Source organism: Camelus ferus, chromosome 5 (genome assembly GCF_009834535.1).
Source record: "Camelus ferus isolate YT-003-E chromosome 5, BCGSAC_Cfer_1.0, whole genome shotgun sequence".
In the NCBI taxonomy this organism is placed as follows: Eukaryota; Metazoa; Chordata; class Mammalia; order Artiodactyla; family Camelidae; genus Camelus; species Camelus ferus.
Window position 1 is genome coordinate 96,846,201 of NC_045700.1, and position 21,274 is coordinate 96,867,474.

The following is a 21,274-nucleotide window of genomic DNA, read 5'->3' on the forward strand; positions in this document are numbered from 1 at the left end:
GGCTCTGACCTGAGCTGCGTCCTCCCATCGGGGCCCCACCAACGCGCGGGCGGCAACTCCACTCAGATACCAGCATGTATGAAATGAGTTCAGATACAGACGAAAGCCTGGCCAGGTGAACGTAAGAGAGCATGAGAGGGGCCCAGTGTAAGCAGAGGGTTTCCAGGCATTTGATTTGTTTTAAATTTATTTTAGTCCTTTAATAATTATTTACAATGAGCACATAATACTTTTATCTTCTAAAATTTCCGCCCAAATCGGGGAGGAGGACAGGTTAGGAGTTTGGGAGTATAGACACGCATTACTACATACGAAATAGATAAACAGCAAGGACCTACCGTACAGCACAGGGAGCTACGCTCAGCTTCCTGTAATGAGCTGTAATGGGAAAAGTCTGAAAACACGCATGTGTATGGCTGAGTCGCCCTGCCGTGCACATGAAACTAACGTTGTAAATCAGCAACACGTCAACAGAAAATAAGAATTTTAAAAAGAATCTCAGGCGTTGAACTCATTTTCCCGGGAAGTGCCCAAGAACGACCAAGCTCCCCGTTTTCCGTAGTCTGGCCGCGCTGACTCAAGCAGTTGGCAGAGTCTTCCCACATACTGTGTCTTTCGAGCCTCCTGAACCCCCAGGTGCAGGCGAGTGTGGGCACCCGCATCCCCCGCCGCAGAGAGGACCGGCCAGGGAGGACGGATCAGGGCCCGGCCCCAGGAAGAGGCAGGTGTGCTCACGTCTCCAGACCCCTCCGACAGCGCCCACCCCGGACCCTAGAAATGACCGAGTTTAGGACGTTCTCTGAGGGTCAGACAAGGGAGGCCTGTGGGCACAAGAGTCCCTGGGGACGTGGGCCGAGTCTTGCAGCCACAAGGGCCGTTTCTCAAGCTCTTTCCATAAGAGCTGGGGTGTGTTTCGGAGGTCGGGCTGGGCTGGCAGCCTGCCGGGAGGTGCCGGGAGGTGCCGGGGCACTTGGTCACAGCCACTCTGCTCCATCTGTGTTTCCTCAACCTCGCCAATGGGGCTGAGCAGCCACAGGGACAGCTTCCTGTCATCATCGGAGCGTTTGCGTAGCCAGAAAACAACTTCCACTTTTGTGTTTGCTGAACCAGTTTCGAGAGTCATGGGGGTGTGAGAATGAAGAGAACAGCGAGGCTTGTGAAGGAGACACGGATGGGCCCTCAGGGGGGGCCATGCCCAGGTGGTGGGGCCCAGGCCGCTGAGCTGTGCCCAGGCACCGACAGGCAGCGGGCGGCTGGGGCGCCCGCCCAGCCGGGGCACCCGCCCGGCCATGAGCACCCCAGCCCTCGGCACGTAAGCTGTTGACAGCAAAACCCAAAAGTGAGTCCCAGGTGTTAGGGGCTCCCTGACGCGTCAGCTTTCTGGGCCTGTAAGACAAGTCCCCCAGACTGGGGGCTCAGGGACAGCAGGAATGTGCTCTCCGCCGGCTCGGGAGGCCAGGCGTCCACAGTCAAGGTGTGGGCCGGGACACACTCCTCCGAAGCCTCTAGAGGAGGGTCCTTGCCACCTCTCCCAGCTTCCGCTGACGGCCGGCAATCCTTGGCATCTCTTGGCTTGTGGCCCCGTCCCTCCAGTCTCTGCCTCCGTCGTCACGCAGCCTCGCCTGTGTGTCTGCGTCTGTGCCTGAGCCTCCTGCTCCTTGTCGGGACACCAGTCATTGGGTGGGCGCCCGCCTGCCCCAGGTGACCTCAACTTACCTTGATCACAGCAGCAATGACCCTATGATAAGGTCACATTCACAGGTCCCGGGGGCTAGAACTGGAGCATACATTCTGGGGGGACACCAGCCAACCACAACACCTGAAATCACTGAGATCCAGGCGCACGGTGCCTGTCTTCCTGGCACCACGGCGGGTCTGCTGGCATTGGGAGTGCTGGCTTTGGTGAAGGCACACAGTAGCAGGACCAGCCCCAGCAGAGCTGTGTCTGCCCTGAGCAGAAGCTCTCACAGACAACCCCGCCTTCTGGTTTGGATTCCACGGTCAGCTCAGAGAAGAGCGTGATGGCCGTCCTGGCATGAGGGGTGCGCTCAGGTTTGTGGGGGCCTTTAAAAACTCCCTGAAATTCTGAGTCCTGAGGCCAGAGGAATGTGATGAGGGCCCGGAGGCCTTGCAGTACTTGGCACCTGCGTGCCTGGCAGCCCTGGGCCCCCTGCTCACCGCAGCCCTTGATGCACATGCATCCCGGGCTCTGGTCCAGGCGGGGCAGAGAGCTGCTGAGCCCCACCCCACACCACCGCCTCCAGGAAGGAGGCTAGGACCCTCCTCTCCGGGCCCCATGAGGAGTCTGCTCGCAACCCCTGTGCAGGGCTCCCAGAGTCCTGAGGATGGAGCCGGGGGACCTGTCTCCTCCGGGAATCCAGAGTGGACTCAGGAGGACAGTGCTGGGTGCCACTCATGCCCCCTGCCCTCACCACCCCCAACACCGAGGAAAACTCACAACAGCCAGGTGTGGGCCTGACATCAGGGGTGGGCAACCGAGTGCTAGAAGTCACCCCCAAAATCCCTGAAATTCTGGCTTCTGAGGCCTTCCACAGTTCAGGGGTCACGCCCAGACTCCTGGGGGCCGCCCTCAGAGGTATCTCCACGCGGCCCACCCTCCGTCTGGGAGGGGCGTTTCCAGGGCTCCTTTAGCTTGGCAGGGGAGGCCGAGGAGTGGGCAGTGCTTCGGGGGATCAAGGCCTGGACAGGAGAGTCTGGGGTCCGAGGCACCTCTTGGCTTCCCGGGCCTCAGTGGGCAGGGTGCCCTCAGCCCATACTCTCCTGAGAAGGATGCAGATGAGAGGTGACCTGGGTGCTCAGACAAGCATAGGGCCCATGGCAAAGAGGCGGCTGACCCTGGGGGCTTCCTCCCCGCTGGGTCCTGCCTTTATGGCTAAAGAGGACCAGCGGGACAAGCTGTGCAGTCCCCAAGGATGGAAAGATCACACCCTCTGAGGTGAGAGCAGCTGCTCAAAAGCATCTCTTTACCTCCTTGTAAATTTGGCCAGTTGGTACCCCAGCTGCCGCACGGGGGCTCAGGCCGTGGCGGTGGGAGGGCACTTTGGACACAGCCTGGCCAAAGCTCCCAATTCACAGGGCAGGCTTGGGGCTCTGGGGCCAGCATCCTCTAGGGTTTGCCACCCTTGTCACATCATAAACAACCCAGCACCCCAGACCCCCAAATGGGAAAGGGGCTGAGCCCCCATGAGGCCCCGAGAATCTCAACACACGGGGCGGGCGCCTCGGGAGCCCAGGGATGCACGGTCACAGTCGCCGGGCTGCTCGTTTCTACATGGGCACTCGTTGCTGTGAGTGACTCATTCTTTGTCACCACGCAGCCAGGGGCTGGTCCGCCTGCTGGCTGCTTGGCGCCTGGAGGACCACCTGCACCAGCGAGAAGAGTCTGCTGCGGAATTTCCCGCGGTCCAGTCCTCATGGTTGTGAAAACAAAGCCCTGGGGCCCGCCCAGTCCTGCTCCACCGTGGCCGGACACCGACAGGGCGACCCACGCAGCTTCGAGGCCGGGATCCTGGCCCTCTGCTACACGTGCAAACACCAAAGGCCTGGCGTCCTGCACTCCTGCGCCCTTGCGCCCGGAGGACAGAGAAGCAGCACCCAGCAGGGCGGGGCGGGGCTGGGCGGGGTGGGGGAGGTGGCGGGGCGGGCGGGATGTGGGGCGGGGCGGGGCGGGGCGTTAACGAATGGTATCATGAGGCTGGGCCTGTGGCACCTCCCGGGGCAGGAGGGGGCGATACCCAGGGATGCCGTGCCTCAGCGGGGGCTGCTCCGTCCGACGGGCTCTGGGCCACCTCCTCCCCGCAGACAGCTGCTCTCACCACTCAGACGGTGACCGGGCCAGGGCACCTCGGGCCTGGACACCCGGAGGCAGAGCTGCATTTCACCCCAGGCAGCCCTGGGGGTCCTGCCGCTCTGGCTGAGGCTGCGGGTTTCAGGCCAGTCCTTCCCTGTCTGGGCTGTCTGTGAAAACGTGAGCAGATGGGATGTCGCACAGGCTGGCTTAGCCATAAGTTTAAAACAGCCTCTGTGGAGACACCAGCGGGTGGAAGGGACGAGAAGCCATCAGTACCAGCAGACAAGGTCGCTGTCCGCCTGGAGCGCCAAGGGGCAGATGGCACCCGCCTGCCTTCACGCCAGGGCTCTGGGGCACGGCGGGGTGCAGACCCACAGGCAAAAGCAATCGTTTCTGCTTTTCACATCAATTATGGAAAACCAGAAGTTAAATTTAGGAGACAGACAGTTTGTGGCATGTGGGGCAGGCAGCAGCCCTGCCTGGAGAACTAAGACACCCCTGGTCCACAGGAAGCTGGGCCTGGGGGGCCCGGGGAGGGGAAGGGCAGGCACCCAGCGCTGGTCTGGACTGCACGCCCCCAAGGCCCCATGGCTGCTGGCCCAGGGCCCAGCCTGGCTGTGGAGGGGGAGCCGGCCAGTCCTCACTGAGCTGCAAGACGTGGTTCCCAGGGCGGTGACCTTGGCATCGGGGCCAACACTGCCTGGCCCACCTGGCCAGGTGGCCCTTGTCTCCAGGACACCGGGAGGGAGACAGAGGTCGTTACCTGCTGCCCTGTCCACTGGCGCCAGTGGCTCACGGCTCCCAATCTGCTCCCAGACTGAGGATGTGCCTCTCTGGATTGCAGCAGCTCCTCTCGTGGTCACAGGTACCTGAACGCAGGACACCTTCCTGTTTTGGAACAAAGCACACACACCTCCAAGGTTTCCCTGGGCTGCACCCGCCTGCTGACCAGCCAGGGCAGGTCAGCCAAGCCCAGGCCCAGGTTTCTCCTGCCCCTACCACGTGCTGCATGAAGCGAGGTCCTGCCCGACGGGGCAGGCCGGACACAGACAGGGCGACCCATGAGGCACATGGCCTGGCAGAAAGGCACTGAGCACTCCAGACAGTTGCACTGACTCCCTGGAGGGAGGCGAGGCCACAGCTCTGAGAGAAGAAAGGATCAAGTTTCCCAGGCAGAGGGAACAGCACACACAGAGGCACGGGTGCATTTTCCGATCAGAGTGAAGGCCCATGAGCGGGTCCAGGTGGCACGGCTCCCCGGGGAGCGGAGGGCGGGCCCAGAGGGAAGGGGCTCAGCTGCTGAGAAAAGGAGCTCAGGGCTGGCACTGCAGACAAGGAGGCCAGGGCCAGAGCCGAGCCGGGGGTGGGAGGGGCTGTCCTCTGGGGCAGATGGGCCCTCCTGCCCCTGGCAGGCAGGGGATCCTCAGGGAGGAGTGTGTCCCCAGCCCAGGACACAGCCATGGGGCTGAGGCCCGCTGGAGCAGAAGGGTTCACCTCCCATGGCAGGTCCGCTCCTGGGCCAGGCTGACACTACACAGGCCCAGTGCTGACCAGGTGTGACCAGGCCAGCCCCAGGCCCCAGATGCCACGGTGGGGCAGGCCCTGAGGCTGCGGGCTCTATCTGGGTCTGCACAGGCCCTCCTCACACAGGCCTCCAGGCTGTGGAGACCTCCAGGCAGCCCCCTGGGGTTGTCCCCTCCCCTGGGGTCTCAGCTCCCGGGAGGCTGGCGCCGTACCCAGGTCCTCTCCTGACCTGCAGGCTGCTGGTAAGGCTTCTACTTCCTGCCTGCTGTCACTGCTTCAGCTTCAGCTGCCAGATGGGGTCCTGGCCCAGAGCGAGTGCCTGGTCAGGAAGGAGTCAGGGGCGTGAGGGAGGGGGAAAGGGAGGGAGGGAGGGGGAGAGAGGGGCATCCACTGGGCCTCCCTGTGCTGGAGAGGGCCAGGTGAACCAGTGGCATGGCATGCCTGCCCTGGGCCAGCAGGGACCCCGTTCTGGTCGCCCTCCCTGGGGCCACCCTGAGTTGCTCTCTGTCCACCACTCAGGTCGTGTCCCCTCTGTCTGTTCTTTGGTCCATCAGAAGAACAGAGTGCCACTACCCCAGCAGGGCTGTGGGGGTCCTTGTGTGCTCAGGCTGTGACTGTCCAGCCTGGCTAAAGCTCATGGAGTCCTCGAAGCCCAGGGACACCAGACAAACCCAGACCAGGACAAGTGCTGGACAGGGGGCTCTGCTGAGCTGCGGAGCTAGTCCCCGGGGTAGAAGGTCACATTCCGGTCCCGGGGGAGGTTCTTCCATCCTTGTCCACTATGAAGCTTCTGTGAAAGCTAGGACACTTCTCTGGCTGCGGCCCGGGTGTCAGACCCCTAAGGCAGAGCAGAGTCCGTGGCAAGCTCCCAGCCGGCCCCCTTGAGGACTGTAAGAAGCGTGTGGCTGCTCAGACAGCGCCTGGTCCGGGCCGCTTCATGTGCTCACCCACGCCGCTGGGCTCCTCCGGCGTCCCGCGTCCCAGCGGCTCTGCTGGGCAGGGCGCCCTCGCGGCCGGCTCCTTCTGCGGGGAGCCTCGGGTTGCGTTTACTCTGCCACCTGTTGACTCCATAGGTGGGGAGGCTCCCCAGTGAGCACCCCTCGGTTACGTGTGTGAATACTGAACGTCAGGCCCTCGGCTTGAGGGGCAGAGGAAATGCTTCTTCCAGAAGGGTCAGGACTGAACATATCCTCAGTGTGTGCCCGTGTGTTTATACACACGGGGCACCTGTATTTTCTAAACTGAGTCTCCATCGGCCAAGCCTGCGTCTGCAGACTACGGCCCCTGGGCCAAATCTGGTCCGATGCTTGTCTTGCAAATAAAGTTTTATTGGCACTCAGCCACACCACTATAACTGCTCTTCCAGCACCACAGCAGGGTTGAGTGACTTCAACACAGCCTGTAAGGCCAGCCGAGCCTGAAATGTTCGCTCTCTGGTCCTATAAGGAAAACTCTGGGGCCCCTGAGCCCAGCAGGATGTACTGAGCTGGGCATCCGCCCGGGACAGCGGAGAGCCGGGAGGAGGCGGCGGGAGGGGGCTGGAGGGCAGAGGACAGCTCACCGAGCGCTGGTTTTCACCGACTGGACGTTGAAGGCTCCTCCTCCCCCACCGACAGTACAACACCCCTGCTGCCTGCCAGGCCTGGACAGTCAGGACAAGCATTGATAGCGGGTCAGGGAACAACGACAAACAGCAAAAGGCAGCGGGTGCGGTGGCAGCCCATCCAGCCAAAGCCTCGGCTCCTGGACACCACCCTCCGCCCGCCCCCGCCCTGCCATCCGGCCCAGGGCCTGCTGGGAAATGCTCTGGGCACTGACCACGGCCAGTGTGGCCCTGGGGCCCAGGGTGGCAGGTTGGGTACGGACCATGGCCTCCCACCGGCTGCTGGTGGCTCCCCCAGAGGCCCTGCGCAAGCCCCTGTCCATCCCCAGCCGGCTTCTGCTGGGGCCCGGACCCTCCAACCTCCCTCCCCGCGTCCTGGCGGCTGGGGGGCTGCAGATGGTGGGGCACATGCACAAGGAGATGTTCCAGGTAGGACGCCGGGGGGCACAGTGGTCAGTCCCTGCGCTGCCTCCTTACCGTGGAGGGGAGGGGCAGGCTCTGACCTGGGTGCCCACCACCCCCAGATAATGGACGAGATCAAGGAAGGCATCCAGTACGTGTTCCAGACCAGGAGCCCCCTCACGCTGGCCGTCAGTGGCTCGGGGCACTGTGCGCTGGAGGCAGCCCTGTTCAACCTCCTGGAGCCAGGGGACCCCTTCCTGGTTGGGGTCAACGGCGTCTGGGGGCAGCGGGCTGCAGACATCGGAGAGCGCATTGGTAAGAGACGGGCAGAGGGCGGGTGCAGCCTCCAGCTCCATCCTTCACCAAAGACCTCGCTCCTCCAGCATGAAGCCTGGAGCCTCCCCTCCCCAGGGGCCAACCTCCCCCAGGCAAGACTTGTCCCCCTCTTTGTGGCCCTTCATGCGTCCACCACCCACAAGCCTACTGCCTCCTCCAAGTGGGCCTCTGGGTGCGTAAGGGCCCCCCGACCGCTTCTCAGAGTCTGGGGACAGCTGTTTCTGGAGCACATGGGGGGATGGCCCTGCAGGAACTCCTCTGGTCTCAGCATAAACCTGGAGAGTCCCCAGCAGCACCTGAGGTCCCCAGGTGTCACTTCTGCTCTGTCACAGGACAGGGTTTCAGAAGCCAAAATACCTCCCTCAAAAATCTCACATACAGCTCTATCTCTGGAGCTGCAAAATACGGAGGTCTGGACAGGATTTCTACTTCCCGAGTAAATTTTTCTAAAGAGAGAGACAAAAGTCCAACTCAGGGGTGTGCATTGGGTTTAATGATTGATGCTGGGTTTGGAAAGACCCGGAGCTCCTGCCTGGTCAGCTCCACACTTGGCCACCCTCGACCCTGGTTAATGGACAAACGCCAACAGCCCAAAGGGGTCCCGACCCTCACCTGGGCCCCTTCAGTCCACACTCTGGTCTTCAAGGGGCACCAGTCTGGGGCAGAGGCCAGGACCCCAGGTGGACCTTGAGCACTCTCGTGGCAGGGGCAAACCCCTCTCTTGCTTCCACCCCACACGCCCGCGGCCTTGGGCCCTCCCTAAGGCTGAGAGGGGCTGGGGCCTCCCCGCCTCACGTGTGCCTCCAGGACCTCTGTGTGTGGGGCACGTGGGTTCCAGAGAGGAGGAGCCGGAGCGGGGCTGCCTTCCTGGGGCCTCAGCCCCCAAGACAGCAAAGCCTGCTCAGGCCCCCCTCAGCCGTTCACTCCTTCATCCAATCACCCATCAAACACTGAGGCCCCTCTGAAGCCATCCTCTGCTGGGAATTCCCAGTCAGCTGGGCCCAGTATGAGCCCTTGTTTATTTCCCGTGTGAGGAGTGCTGCAAAGGACCGGGAACACCCCGACCTGGCTGGGCTTGGGCAAGGGGCCTGGGGAGGCAACAGCGCATCTGAGTGACCCGCTCTCATCCAGAGCACCCAGGAAGCCTGGGTTCACAGAGGGCACCCCACTTTCCTCCTCTGTGTAGAGGCTGGGGGGCACCAGGGATGGCCTTCAGGGGCCCACCTGCTCAGCACGGCCACTGACCCCAACACTGGCTCCCGCCCCGTGTGCCAGGGACCACTCACCACTCCCTCTGCCCTTGCCCCCAGGAGCCCGTGTGCACCTGATGATCAAGGACCCTGGAGGCCACTACACGCTGCAGGAGGTGGAGGAGGTACAGGGGGACTCTGGCTGGGGGAGGGGCCAGGCGGCTGGGCGGGGCTCAGGGCTGGGAGGCTGGGCCAGAGGCTGGTCTCAGCTCTTCCAGTGCCAGGTGCCTGGCCACGGGAGGAGCTACTTGGGAGCAGGTTGGAAGCCTGATGGGGAGGGTCCTGCCCGGCGGGGAGGGTCCTGCCCGTCAGGGAAATTGATTCAGGAGCCCAGGCCTGTGGGCAAGACAGAGGGCGGGAGGTGGGAAATGGGAACAGGACATACCCTGATATCGGAGTGCCAGCCCCTCCCAGTCAGGTGAGGTCAGTCCCAGCCAGCCCAGACCCAGGGGATCCAGCTGACCTCACTACGGCCCAACAGGATCGGGGTGGTGGGGAAGCTGGGGCACTCGTGCTCAGTCCCTGGAAGAAAGTCCTTGTCTTCCTGGGACAAGCCCCTCTCTCGGAGCTGAGGCCCGGCCCCACTAAGCACACACGCAGGAGGGAGGGGTGAGGGGACCCCCGTCCTGCTGCTCAGAACTGTGCCGGCCACGGGGAGGGAGTGTTTTGGGGGGTGGGCCCTGCCCGTCCCTCAGAAGGACAAGCCCTTCTGGGAGGGCCTGCCCACCTGAGGACGCCCCTCCCTCAATGGCTCTGCCCAAGAAGGTCACCCCTGTCCCCTCAGGCCCTGGCCCGGCACAAGCCGGCGCTGCTGTTCCTGACCCAGGGGGAGTCGTCCACTGGCGTGCTGCAGCCTCTCGAAGGCTATGGGGAGCTCTGCCACAGGTGAGCTGTCCCTCAGGTGAGCCTGTCCCACAGGTGAGCCTGTCCCCGAAGGTGAGCCTGTCCCGAAGGTGAGCCTGTCCCACAGGTGAGCCTGTCCCTGAAGGTGAGCCTGTCCCACAGGTGAGCTGTCCCTCAGGTGAGCCTGTCCCCGCAGGTGAGTCTGTCCCAGGATGGTGATGCTGGGGGCAGAGCCAAGCTCAGCTTAGATTCAGGCCAGGGGTAGGGTAGGGGTGCTGGCAGGTCCTTCCAGCCCAGGAGGTAGCAGGTGAGGTTCACCTCCCATCCTGCCATCCCCATCCCAGCCTCTGGGTCATGAGGTCGGGGTGCAGGCCCTCTTGCATCCTCCTTGCCCTGGGCTGAAGCTAGGTCGACCCCTCCCATCTGAAGTGGGTCTAGATGCCCCCACAGGGCCATTGCCCTCCAGGCCGCATGGCTGGGAAGGACTTGGTGCTGAGCCTGCAGCTTTGAAACCAGGGTCTGCTCAGGCCTGCCCCACCTCCCCTCGAGATCCCAGAGCCCCAAAGCAGCCTCCTGCCCTCCACTGCCCTCCACTGCCCTCTCCCAGCCTCTCCATCCCCTGCACCAGGTGCCTGGGGCCTGGGGTGGACTTGGCTGAGATCCCCTCCTGTGACCAGCAGTCCCACTCTAGAGAGCTGGCCTCAGGATGGAAGGAGAGGAACTCCACAGCCAGGCAGGATCAGCCTGGCAGGGCTGCTGTCCACCTGGGGGCCACTCAGCACAGCCCAGCCAGGACGCCCTGCCCCTGGGGTCTGTGTAGCGAGTCAAGCTCACACGTGTAGTCTGGGCTGCGGCTCTCAGGGGTCCGCACGGGATACTCTCTGTACCTTTTCTAAGAGAATGTGGACGTGCTGGGGGGGTCAGAGCTCTCAACTCAGGCTGGTTCTGGACTCTGTCCTCCCCACGCTCCGGACGCCTGGCCAGCGGGCTTTCGGCAAAGGGAGGCCCAGCCTTGTGCCACCCTGGTCCCTGGACCTGAGCTCTCAGAGCCCCAGGCCACCCCCAGGACCCCAGACGGCCTGGCTGGCCCTCGTGCTCACCTGTGTGTGGGCGTCCTGGGCCAGGGAGGCTGGGGCCCTGACTCTTCCCAAGGCCCCCGTGGTGACCCCAGCCCTGCCCGGTGCCTCACCCTGGTTCTGACACAGAGCTGGCCCTGGTGGTCTGAGAGTCTCCTACGGCCCCTCCAGAAGTCCCACCTTGTGGGGAGGTCTGAACCCCACTCCTGCCGCCCCTCCCCCAGGCACAGGTGCCTGCTCTTGGTGGACGCTGTGGCATCCCTGGGCGCGGTCCCCATCTACATGGACCTGCAAGGTAAGGGTGTGCCCCCCGCCCCGCCCAGCCACACAGTGGGCTCTGAGGGTCAGAAGGCCTCAATGGGAGGTCTCAAGTGCCCACGTCTGCAGGCCCACCCTGAGCCACATGTCAGATGAGGCTTCATTTGCACAAGACCTGGGGGAGGCAGCAGCTCCTCACAGGGGACAGGACAGGCTCCATGAACTAATGGATACATGGGGTTTCTGCAGGGCCTTAAGGCCGGGACCTGAGGGACAGGACTCAGGGGGCACCTTCTCCAGGGGAAGCCTTTGGAGAGGTGCTCAGAGCCCAGGCAGGTGCGGGTGGGAGCAGCGCCTGGGCCCCTGCCCATCAGGTGTGGGGACAGGGATGCCTCTGGTCCCAGCTGGTCCCCCGGTTCCCCGGCTGCCTGCACCCCCAGCCTGTCACAGGCAGAGAGCACTGCTGCCGGGTGGCCTGCAGGCCGGTGTGGGAATGCCTTCTGTGCCCAGCATTTCCTCCTGGAGGAAACCCGAACCCACCATGGGTGGTGCTGGGTCCACTGACCCCCCCACTTGGCCTGCCCACTTCCTCCCCTGCAGAGCCCTCTGCTCAGGGGGTCTGGCGTGAGGGGTGATTTCTGGCTGACCCTCTAATCCCTGTTCTGAAAGGTCAGATGCTGAGAGGGCCCTGGGACACAGAGCAGGGTGGCAGGGCTGGACCCCCAGTAGGGGGAAACGCTGCCTTAGGAGGCTCCAGCCTGAGGCCCCAGGGGGGCTCGGGACACCTCGCCTCCTCACTGCCCGCCCCAGCCCCACTTGTCCTGCTGGGTCTGCAGACCCCAGCTCACTGCCCGCACGTCACTCCTGGTGTTCCTCTTCCATTTCCATCACTGGCTAAATCCCCCCAGCCACCCCCTTCCTCTGTGCAGACCTCCGGGCGTCCACCCCTCTTCCTCCATGCAGACCTCCAGGCGTCCCGGTTTAGGCTTTAGGGATGAGCCGGGAAGAGCGTCCTCGGCCCGCCTGGCGGTGCCGGGAACACGCAGCTCCCTCGGGGCCCCACCATCAGGGAGTCGATGCAGGACTCAGATTTGAACCCTGGTCCCTGGTCCTTCCTGCCTTTGTCTTGACCCCGCCCTCCGCTGCTGCCCGCAATTTAAATTCCCCTCAAATTTTCTGGGAAGGTCAGTGGACAGCACTTCAAGATGTGAGAAGAACAAACTGTGTCCTCCTCTACCTCCCCCGCCACTGCACTCACTCACCACACCCCTCACACCCGACGGGTGGGCTTCCGCATCGAGCAGACACTAACCGGTGTCCTCCAGTGAACTCAGTCCACCTGCAGGAGTGCCAGGCCCCACCGGCTAAGGGTTTAGTCCCACAGGGGTGTCTCCTCACTCCAGACACTGCTCGCATGGTGGCCCCAGCTTACCCCAAGCTTCTGCTGGACTCCCAGGGCCTGGGCTGGGTAGGACCCCCGGATGACCCCTCCCCTCATGGGGTGGGCCCCCTAAGCTCACACCCCTCCCTCTACAGGTATCGATGTCTTGTACTCTGGCTCCCAGAAGGTCCTGAATGCCCCACCAGGTACCTCGCTCATCTCCTTCAGTGACAAGGCCAAGTGAGTGAGCCCAGGCCCCCAACCCAGGGCTGTAGGGGCAGCGAGGCTGGATGGCCCAGAGGAGGGAGGGACAGAGCAAGAGAGGGAAGGGCTCCTGGGGCCGGCTCGGAGAGCCACTGGAATGTTCCCACCCACCTTGGACGGCACCCACACTGGACAGGCGTCCACCCTAGACAGGTGCCCACTCTGGACAGGTGCACAGAAGCTCTGGGACCCCAGGAAGAAGGGTGGCGGGGCAGGCTGAGGGCCATGGGCGCGAACCAGTGACTGGAGCAGGCTGGCCTCCGGAAGGTGCTCCTCGTGCAGCGGGGGCTCATGTGCAGGCTGCAGGGCCTGGCATTGTCACAGCTCCAGGGCTTCAAGCCAAGGACTGGGGGCAGTGCCAGCCTCCTGCTGCCTGTACCCTGGGCTCGGGGAGGACAATCAGTTTCCTTCTTCCTCCCCAGAAACAAGATCTACACCCGGAAGACAAAGCCTTTCTCCTTCTACCTGGACATCAAGTATCTGGCCAACATCTGGGGGTGTGATGACAAGCCCAGGAGGTGAGGGAGGGGGAAGGGGAGGGGTGGGGCTGGGAGGGGAGGGGGAGGAGAGGGGCGGGGAGGGGAAGGAGGGGAGGGGAGGGGGAGGGAGGGGCTGGGACTGGGAGGGGGAGGGGAGGGGCTGGGAGGGGGAGGGAGGGGAGGGGCATGGACGGGATGTGGATTGGGGGTGGGCAGGGCTGGGGATGAAGGCAGATGGGTGAGAAGGGGACACTAAGGCATGAGGGGGCTGGGCAGGGATGGGGACCAGGCCGAGGGTGGCTGAGGGGCATGGGGTGGTGTCCTCTCCCTGCCTCCAGCCTCTAATCAGATTTGCACACTGGGTTCTGAGCCCCACCTTCATGACCCCCACCCCAGCTGGAGCCCCAAGATTCCCCAGTCCAAGCCATCAATGCCCCTGGTCCCCTCATTCCTCCCCGGGCCCCCAGGCATGGTCCACAGCCCCCTTTCCATGGGCCCTCTCCTTCCAGAAGTCCCAGCCACCTTCAGGCACTTTGGACCTGGCCTGACACATCTTCCCACTCCTGGGCCTCGGTTTACCCATCTCTCAAAAGGAGAGGGTGAACTGAAGACTCTGTGAGGTGGCTCTGGCCATAACCCACGTCCCTTATGTCACACATGGGGACAGGGACACCAGGAATTGTGCCCTACCCAGGGGACACACCAGGGGCACTGGGGCTGAGGGTCGGGACCAGCACCTGGTCTCTAGTCCTGCCTGCCTCCCTCTGCGGCCTGGCCAGTGCCCCTTGTGGGAGCCCTTCCAACTCTGAGTCAGCACCTCCCAAACTGGACAGCGCTCCCCTGGGACCAGGGCTGGCCCCTTGTCAGAGAGCCTGACCCACTGGGGCTGGGATGGAGCGAGCCACTGCCCTGGCCCCCACCCAGTGACGCTGGACCAAGCCCCTCATGCCTTCCAGATACCATCACACCACCCCCATCATCAGCTTGTACAGCCTGAGAGAGAGCCTGGCCCTCCTCGCGGAGCAGGTGAGGCGGGGAGCAGCCGAGAGCAGCGTGGAGCTGGGGCCAGGTGCTGTGAGGCCCCTTCCCGTGACTCCCTCAGGCAGTTCTGGGGGCGGGGTGAGCGGGATTCTGAGACACGGGTAACTGCTGGTTGGTTGGCCGAGGGGTCTGCAGACAAGGAAGGGGTGATGGGGGCACTGCTGGAGAAGAGCTCCGGGCCGGGAAGGGGATGGGCTCCAGGCAGCAGGTCGGGGGACGACAGGGGCATTGTCTGTGGGCTAAGGGTGAGGCACAGGAGGACAGATGGGGCAGATGGAGTGATGGGGCAGGTGTGGACCATCTTCTGACCCCTTGGTTCTTCACGAAGACCTCAGTGAGGGCCCAGCTGAGCAGAGGGGGCTTGAGGAGAGAGGCCAAGAAGAGAGGGCCAGGAAGCGGGGCCAGAGGCTGGGGTGCGGAGCGAGAACACCTCCAGCTGGCCTGGCTCTCCCTGCAGTCGCTACCAGCTGCCAGGGTTGGGGCAGGAGCCAAGTGGGGACGGCTGGTGTGACTGCGACCAAGGTGGGGCCCTTGCTCAGAGCAACGTTCACAACCTTGGGACACAAGGGACCAAGCGTGGTCCAGGCCAGGAAACAGCCCCAGGACGGCCCCTGGGGGGTGCCAGACACCAGCCCAGAGGCCAGAAGAGACCCTGGGCCGTGGCCGGCCTCCCTGTGAGGTGTGGCACTGCTCCGGCCACATCTGCCCTCAGTGGGCGCACATGCAGCCCCCGCCCTGGACTCGGGGGGTCCCATGGGCTGAGCAGCCACAGTACCAGGCTGCATGTGAGGCTGAGAGAGAAGACTAGGAGCTGCAGTCTCCCAGGGGTCTCTATGAGGATGGGCCATGGGTGTGAGTTGTGTGGGGAGAGAGGGACACAGATCATGGGGGTCAGAGGGCTGGGAAGACAGGAGGCAGTGTGTGGCCCAGAAGCCCCTCCTGTTCCCCTGGCCAGCTCCCACATCTGGCTAGGTGCCCTCCCCTCACCGCTCCAGGGGCCACGAGGAGCCAAGCACTGGCTGGGCCCACCGTGTCCCCCCTCCCAGACTATTTCCACCACCCTGAGATAGCTCAGGCCCGGCCCCAGGGCAGAGGCAGGGCCTGGACCTGGGGGCCCAAGGGGGCTCCCATGGGGCTCAGAGTCCAGGCCAGGAGAGGAGCCCCTCCCCAGTTCAGTGCTGCCCCGACCATGGATGGGTCTCTCCGCTGAGGAGGGACCCCACCCCACCCCCACCCACCCTGGTGCCCTCTCCCCCCACAGGGCCTGGAGAACAGCTGGCGGCAGCACCAGGAGGCCACCGAGCACCTGCACAGGCGCCTGCGGGCGCTGGGCCTGCGGTTCTTTGTGAAGGATCCGGTGAGGAGGGCAGAGGGCCTGGGGGCAGGGGGCAGGGGTGGGGGTGGGAGCAGGGAGGGCTCCTGCCCAGCCCTCTTTAGGTGGGTATGAGGGCCCTGTGGTCCTGGGTTGGGGGCAGCCATGGCCAGGGTCGTGGATTCCTGGCCTCTGGATCTGAGGACACTTCATTCTGTGCCCCCAGTCTCCCCAAAGCCTCCTGTCTGGAGTAGCTCTGGGTGATCTGGGAGCTGAAAGATGTCCATCGGCCCCCAGACCCCCGACCTGGCACCGGCCTGCAGTGGGTTGGGGGTGAGAAAGTCAGCTGAATGGGCCAGGCACCCCAAGTCTCAGTGGATGCGGCCTGGCCCAGGGGAGCAGACACCGGGAGGGGGTCCCTGGGAGGCTACAGGCCCTGCTCTGAGCACCATTTGCTGGCGTGGCTGCTGGGACAGTGGGGGCCTGGCTCTCCTTGGGCCCTTCCTCCCGAGCTGGGCTCTGCCCCCTCCCCCTCCTGCCCCTCTGAGCCCGAAGCCAGGGCCCACCGGGCCAGGGCAGGTAGAGCTGACTTTCAGCAATCATGAGGGGCTGAGCCCGGCCTGTCCTGCAGGCTGTCCGACTGCCCACTGTCACTGCTGTGGCCGTGCCCGCTGGCTACGACTGGAGGGACATTGTCCAATACGTCATGGACCATTTCAGCATCGAGATCACCGGTGGCCTGGGGCCCTCGGCAGGGAAGGTGAGCGCACCAGGCCCAGGCTGAGATCAGTGGTCATGAGAGCCCAGCATGGCCGGGGGGTCCAGGAGGGGACACCCTTCTCTGACGCCAGGGCTTGTACAGGGAGTGTTCCAGGTGGCGTGTCCCCTCCTGCCCCTTCTTCCCCCGAGGGTCCCCACCTGGCTCTGTCCGACCTCGGGCCCTGCCAGGGGGAGCCCAGAGGGAGGCCGGCGTCTGCACCCTGACTGTCCCCCAGGTGCTGCGCATCGGGCTGCTGGGCTGCAACGCCACCCGAGAGAACGTGGACCGAGTGACCGAGGCCCTGCAGGAGGCCCTGCAGCGCTGCCCCCGGAACAAGCTGTGACCTGCCCACCCCACTACAACCACCCGGTACGGGAGGGGAGGGTCCTACGCCCACCCGGCGGGGGGAGGGGAGGGGCCCAGCTGCCTCAGACCGTGCATGTGGGTGAGCCTGGGGTGGGACAGTTGCGGACCCCACCCAGGAAAGGCAGTGGGAGGGGGAGGACCAGGCAGCTGCCCCAGCCCCAGGTGGCCCTTTTCATCCCAAGGGGAACATCCCAGATGTGGGCCATTTGGCCTCAGACTCCTCAGCACCCCCCAGCGAGCGGCAGTCCCCACAGGTCCCTGGCCTTCTGCGAACGGTCCGTAAAGAACCAGCTGCTCGCCTGCCCTCGCTGCTTGTGTGGTGTGGGCACCGAGCAAGGGTCTGGCGGGGAGGCACTGCTGCTCCCTGAGTGCACTGGAGCTGGGGGCCCTGGGGGGTAGATCCTCACCAGGGCCCCCCAGGGATGGAGTGTGGGGTGTGTGGCTATGTCAGCTGGGCTGGGGGCCCTGTCACTGCACACTCTGGCCCCAGACCTTGAACATGCAAAACACGTCCTTACAGACCACCTCCGTGGAACCCCCATGGCCCACATGGACCAGGTACCAACATGCCCACAAGCACACAGCCAAGACTGAGCCCCAGGAGGGAGGGACACACCGCAGGCACCCAGGCCAGTGCAGGCGTGCACATCTGGGAGGGCCTCAGCCCCGAGGCCGCTGGGCCCTCAAGTGTGCCTGAGGGCGGCCCCCAAGCCCCAGCGCCCTCCCCCTCCTCAGCGTGGCTCCCTCTGACGCTCTGCCCCTTAACTCCAGCCCCTCGTTGGGGTTTCTGCCTGAGCCAGACTTCCTCAGTCTCTTCTTTCTCAAAAGGTTCACACCAGGCCAGCCCCTGACCTCCTCTGGACACAGTAGACTTCAGCCAGTCACAGCCATGTCCACATTTCCCGGTCCACACGGATCCTAAGAACCTCTGGGAGGAAGGCGGGGCAGGGTCTCCCGCTTGCCGAGAAGGACCCCACACCCCACGTAGGCTGGTGACTGTGTGTGCTGGGGAAGGGGGCGTTGAACTGGCTGCCCCGCTGGCAGAGACCCAGGTGTGGGCGCTGGGGAGAGAACCTGGAACCTAGGCCACTGGGCACCCACTCTCTAGAGAAGCCCCCTACCCAGCTCACTTGGGTGGAGACACCCAAACAAACATGTTCTGTTGTGTCCCAATATCCCGAGGCCACAGCCTCAGGAAAGCCTGTAGGGAGGGCCTCTGCCGACGCTGCAGACACTGGGTCAGGTCTCGCCCCAGACACCTTTGGCCGTTCACCCAGAGGGACCCAAAAGTAACACAGGGAGGCCCAGGGCAGGCCCGCCCAGGCCAGGCCACCACTCGGATCCCAGCCAGGTAGCTCTACGTCCCTTTCCTGGGTGGTGGAGGTGGGGTGGTCATGTGGGGAGGTCTGCCTCAAGCAAGAGCAGGCTGAGGAGGGGTCAGAGGCCTGGCGGGCAGGTCATGCCCACAACCCGGATCCAAGCTGGCTGGCTGGGATGTGGAGATCCGGGGCAGGGCCCTGCTGCCGGAGGTGGAGCCCAAGCCCTCTGGGGGTCCCTTCCCTCCCAGGTGACTGTCTGAGCCTGATCTGGCAGCAGAGGGTCGAGTGGGCAGAAGCAGTGGTGATACTGGCCGGGGAGGGCTCTGAGACCTCCAGGCCAGGCTGGCTGCTGGTCACTGTCATTGCAAAGCCCCACACCACAGATCAGAGAGGAGCTGGTGGACGGGGACACCCAATCCACCTCCCCAAGTGAGGGGCTGCTGTGCCACACTGCTGAGGGCCAGCACAGGCTCTGGGTGAGTGTGGACACGGAAGGGTCCCCAGGACCACGGCCCAGAGATGAACGGGGCAGGCGTCCTGCCCAGACACCACCCAGCCCACTCCCCGGGGTCCTGCCCGGGGCTGACGGGCAGCTCAGCACACCCGGCTCCGACCTGGAGCACCATGCCCACCTCCCCGTGAGTCATCTGGAGGACATGGGGCCCACTGTGGCAGAGCCCAAGGGTGAGAAGGGCAGGGCTGGGTGCATGTGTGTAGGTGAGGGAGGGGCGAGGGCTGGGCCACACAGGAAGGAGTCCCCGAGGTGCTGTTGGGGACCAGAGCAGAGACGGGCCTGAGACCACCCGTCTGTGGAATGCAGTCACAGAACACATCCTGTGGGCGGTTCTGGGTGGGACTTGTCTGGAAAGCTCTGGGAAGATTTCTGTCCTTGAAAAGGCACATGGAAAGGGAGGCACGTGGTAAACTGTTCCCCTCTGACAGCATTAGCACTTCCACGAGACTTACAGCGCTCTCTGCTTCTAACAGATATACATCCACAGGAGGCAGGGCAGGGGAAGACCCAAAAAAGGAAGATCCCGATCCAGTAGGAAGCCAGAGAGAGAGGCGGAAACACCACCCTGGCGAGGAGGAGCTGTGCCTGCGCCTGCAGGAGAACCAGGACCGGGTCCAGTTCGTCCTGCCCTCACTCCTGCAGCTCCTGCCGCACGCGCATCTGCACCTCGAGGCAACGCAGAGCCAGTTCAGGCATCACCACGCCTCAGGCTGAGCCCCCTCTGCACCCACCAGGACCGTCTTCTCCGATTTCCCACCATCAATCCGCTCCGCCACCCAAACTTACTTCCGTCCCCTGGTGTCGTTTTGGTTGGGTTTTTCTGTAATTTCCTTTTTTTCTTTCATGTCATTTACAGGATCCGCTATTTTTATGTTTTAAGTTTGCAGTAATAAAATTTATACTTTTTCCTTTTTAAATTGTGCACTTCAGGAGCATTAGATGCATTCACAATGCTGCGTGACTGTGGGTTCCGTCTGGCAGAAGTCCCACCGCGACAGAATGAATTACTCGAGACTCTGTGGAAAGTCAGGAGAGCGAGAGGGAGTCGTGGACCAACCCCCTGAGCCTCTCAAACACTCCCATGTTTATTGTGCACAAAGAAAATATCACAGTTGTGTCATGGAATGCAGGAGCTTACGGAAAAGCAGGATCAGGTAGAGATCATAAAATCCACAGTGGGTACAAAGGCTTAATTTACCCTCAGGGAAGTCATGGAGGGAGGGGAACAAGGAAAACTCTTCAGACATAAGAAGCTGACTACAAAACGGACCACCAGCCCGCCAGCTCCTCGTCTTGGGGGTTAGACTACCTAAAGGCAGGAAGCACGCCCAGCGTTTACAGCTGAGGGCGTGGGTCGTCACTTAGCAACAAGCCGAGTAAACCCTGAACCATGGACTCGTGCTTCAAGCAAGCCGTGTCCTGCGTTTATAGCAAGGGACACACCGTGGCTTTGCCACTGGAAGCAGCCTTAAGCTGGAACCTCAACTATGCAAGCAAGGCGCTGTCTCCGCTTTTTACGGCAAGGAGATAGGTGTGCGGATGCAGCGGCGCCTCTAGCAAAGCACGTTTGTTCCTCCTAAAGGTGACAAGCGGCTGGGGTCTGTCACACTTTGTTACCCCGATCACGGGCTCCCACACGCGAACAGCACTGCTGTCTGGCTTCAGGCTGTTGCATTCCTCAGAGGAAAGCCCTGGACCCAGAGCACGCACTCCCCTCCTCCCTCCCCCAGCCCCTGACAACCTCGAGTCCTCTGTCTCTGGGTGTCTTCACCTCTCCTGGATGTTCCCCATCAATGAAACCCTACAAAAGGGGGCTTTTGGTGTCTGCGCATATATTGTAAGCCCATATATTGTTTTTACTTGAAACAGCATTTTTGTTGTTTGAAAGGGAAATCCAGGTGGATTAAAGATGCTATGTGCGAAGTGAAGCCCTTTTAGTAACTCTGTGCATAATCTCGGGGTAGACACTGCTGTTCCCCAGTGACACCACCGCCAGAAGACAGAAGGGAGATGCTTAGCACCTCCTGCGGCAAAACAACCAAACAAATCAACAAAACAAGCAAAAGCCAAGAAGAACAGCTGGAAAGACGAACCACAACCTGGAAAAGCAGCCCTCATGACCCGAGGTTGGAGACAGGCTCCACATCGCTGTGGTCCCAACCCCGGTGTTCTAGGCAGAAACAGAGCGCACGGGCAGTGCCAGCGAGGGGCAGTGCAGGCGGCCAGCGTGTGCTGGAGATGCTCCTCGTCTCAGGTGAGGACACAGGCAGGTAGACGCACTGTGGAGGCCGCACTGGTCCCCATCACACTGGCGGGTCTTCAGTCAGGTGACAACCAGCCCTGGTGACAACGTGAGGAGGCAGAGGCCCCAGCAGATCCCCTGGGGTAAGAGCGAACAGACACTCCTCTCTGGGAGAGCAGGGTGCAGGATGCATCAAAGGGCCATGAGTGCACCTTCCCCAGCAGCGCTGGACCTAGGAGCTGACCCCACCAAAGTGCTCGCACAGCTTTTCAAAGATGTCTCTTCCTCAGTTACGTGTGCACGGCCACCAGCAGAGGCGCACTAATGGGATGGCCCAGACACGGTCGCATGGCAGCTGCGGTCCGCGTGGCAGCCCAGAGGGCCAGACGACCTGAAATAGCGCCTCTGAATTCCTGCTTGCTCCTGAGTTTCTGGCCTAGTCTGTGCTGTTTTACCTTCCCTGGGAAGCCCTTGCCGACTCTGAGGTCCTCAA

The 21,274-nt window shown here is 63.1% G+C and overlaps 1 protein-coding gene across 1 annotated transcript; it reads left to right on the plus strand.

Annotated features, from left to right (window-relative positions):
* The first annotated feature begins 6,990 nt into the window (after nt 1–6,990).
* Nucleotides 6,991–19,456, plus strand: AGXT (alanine--glyoxylate and serine--pyruvate aminotransferase). Its single transcript, XM_032480748.1, has 12 exons — nt 6,991–7,367; nt 7,463–7,655; nt 8,987–9,051; nt 9,711–9,811; nt 11,070–11,140; nt 12,640–12,724; nt 13,171–13,266; nt 14,184–14,253; nt 15,530–15,625; nt 16,212–16,340; nt 16,576–16,709; nt 19,013–19,456. The coding sequence occupies exons 1-11, from the start codon at nt 7,137–7,139 to the stop codon at nt 16,681–16,683; spliced, it is 1,245 nt and encodes a 414-aa protein (XP_032336639.1). The 5' UTR covers nt 6,991–7,136; the 3' UTR covers nt 16,684–16,709; nt 19,013–19,456.
* The last annotated feature ends 1,818 nt before the right edge of the window (nt 19,457–21,274 follow it).

What these genes read in the sequence shown, in the direction of transcription:
- AGXT (XM_032480748.1), top strand. Translation starts at nt 7,137, where the DNA reads ATGCTCTGGGCACTGACCACGGCCAGTGTGGCCCTGGGGCCCAGGGTG. An exon ending in CATCTACATGGACCTGCAAG is followed by an intron (nt 11,141 to 12,639) that starts GTAAGGGTGTGC and finishes CTCCCTCTACAG; the next exon opens with GTATCGATGTCTTGTACTCT. An exon ending in TGGGGCCCTCGGCAGGGAAG is followed by an intron (nt 16,341 to 16,575) that starts GTGAGCGCACCA and finishes ACTGTCCCCCAG; the next exon opens with GTGCTGCGCATCGGGCTGCT.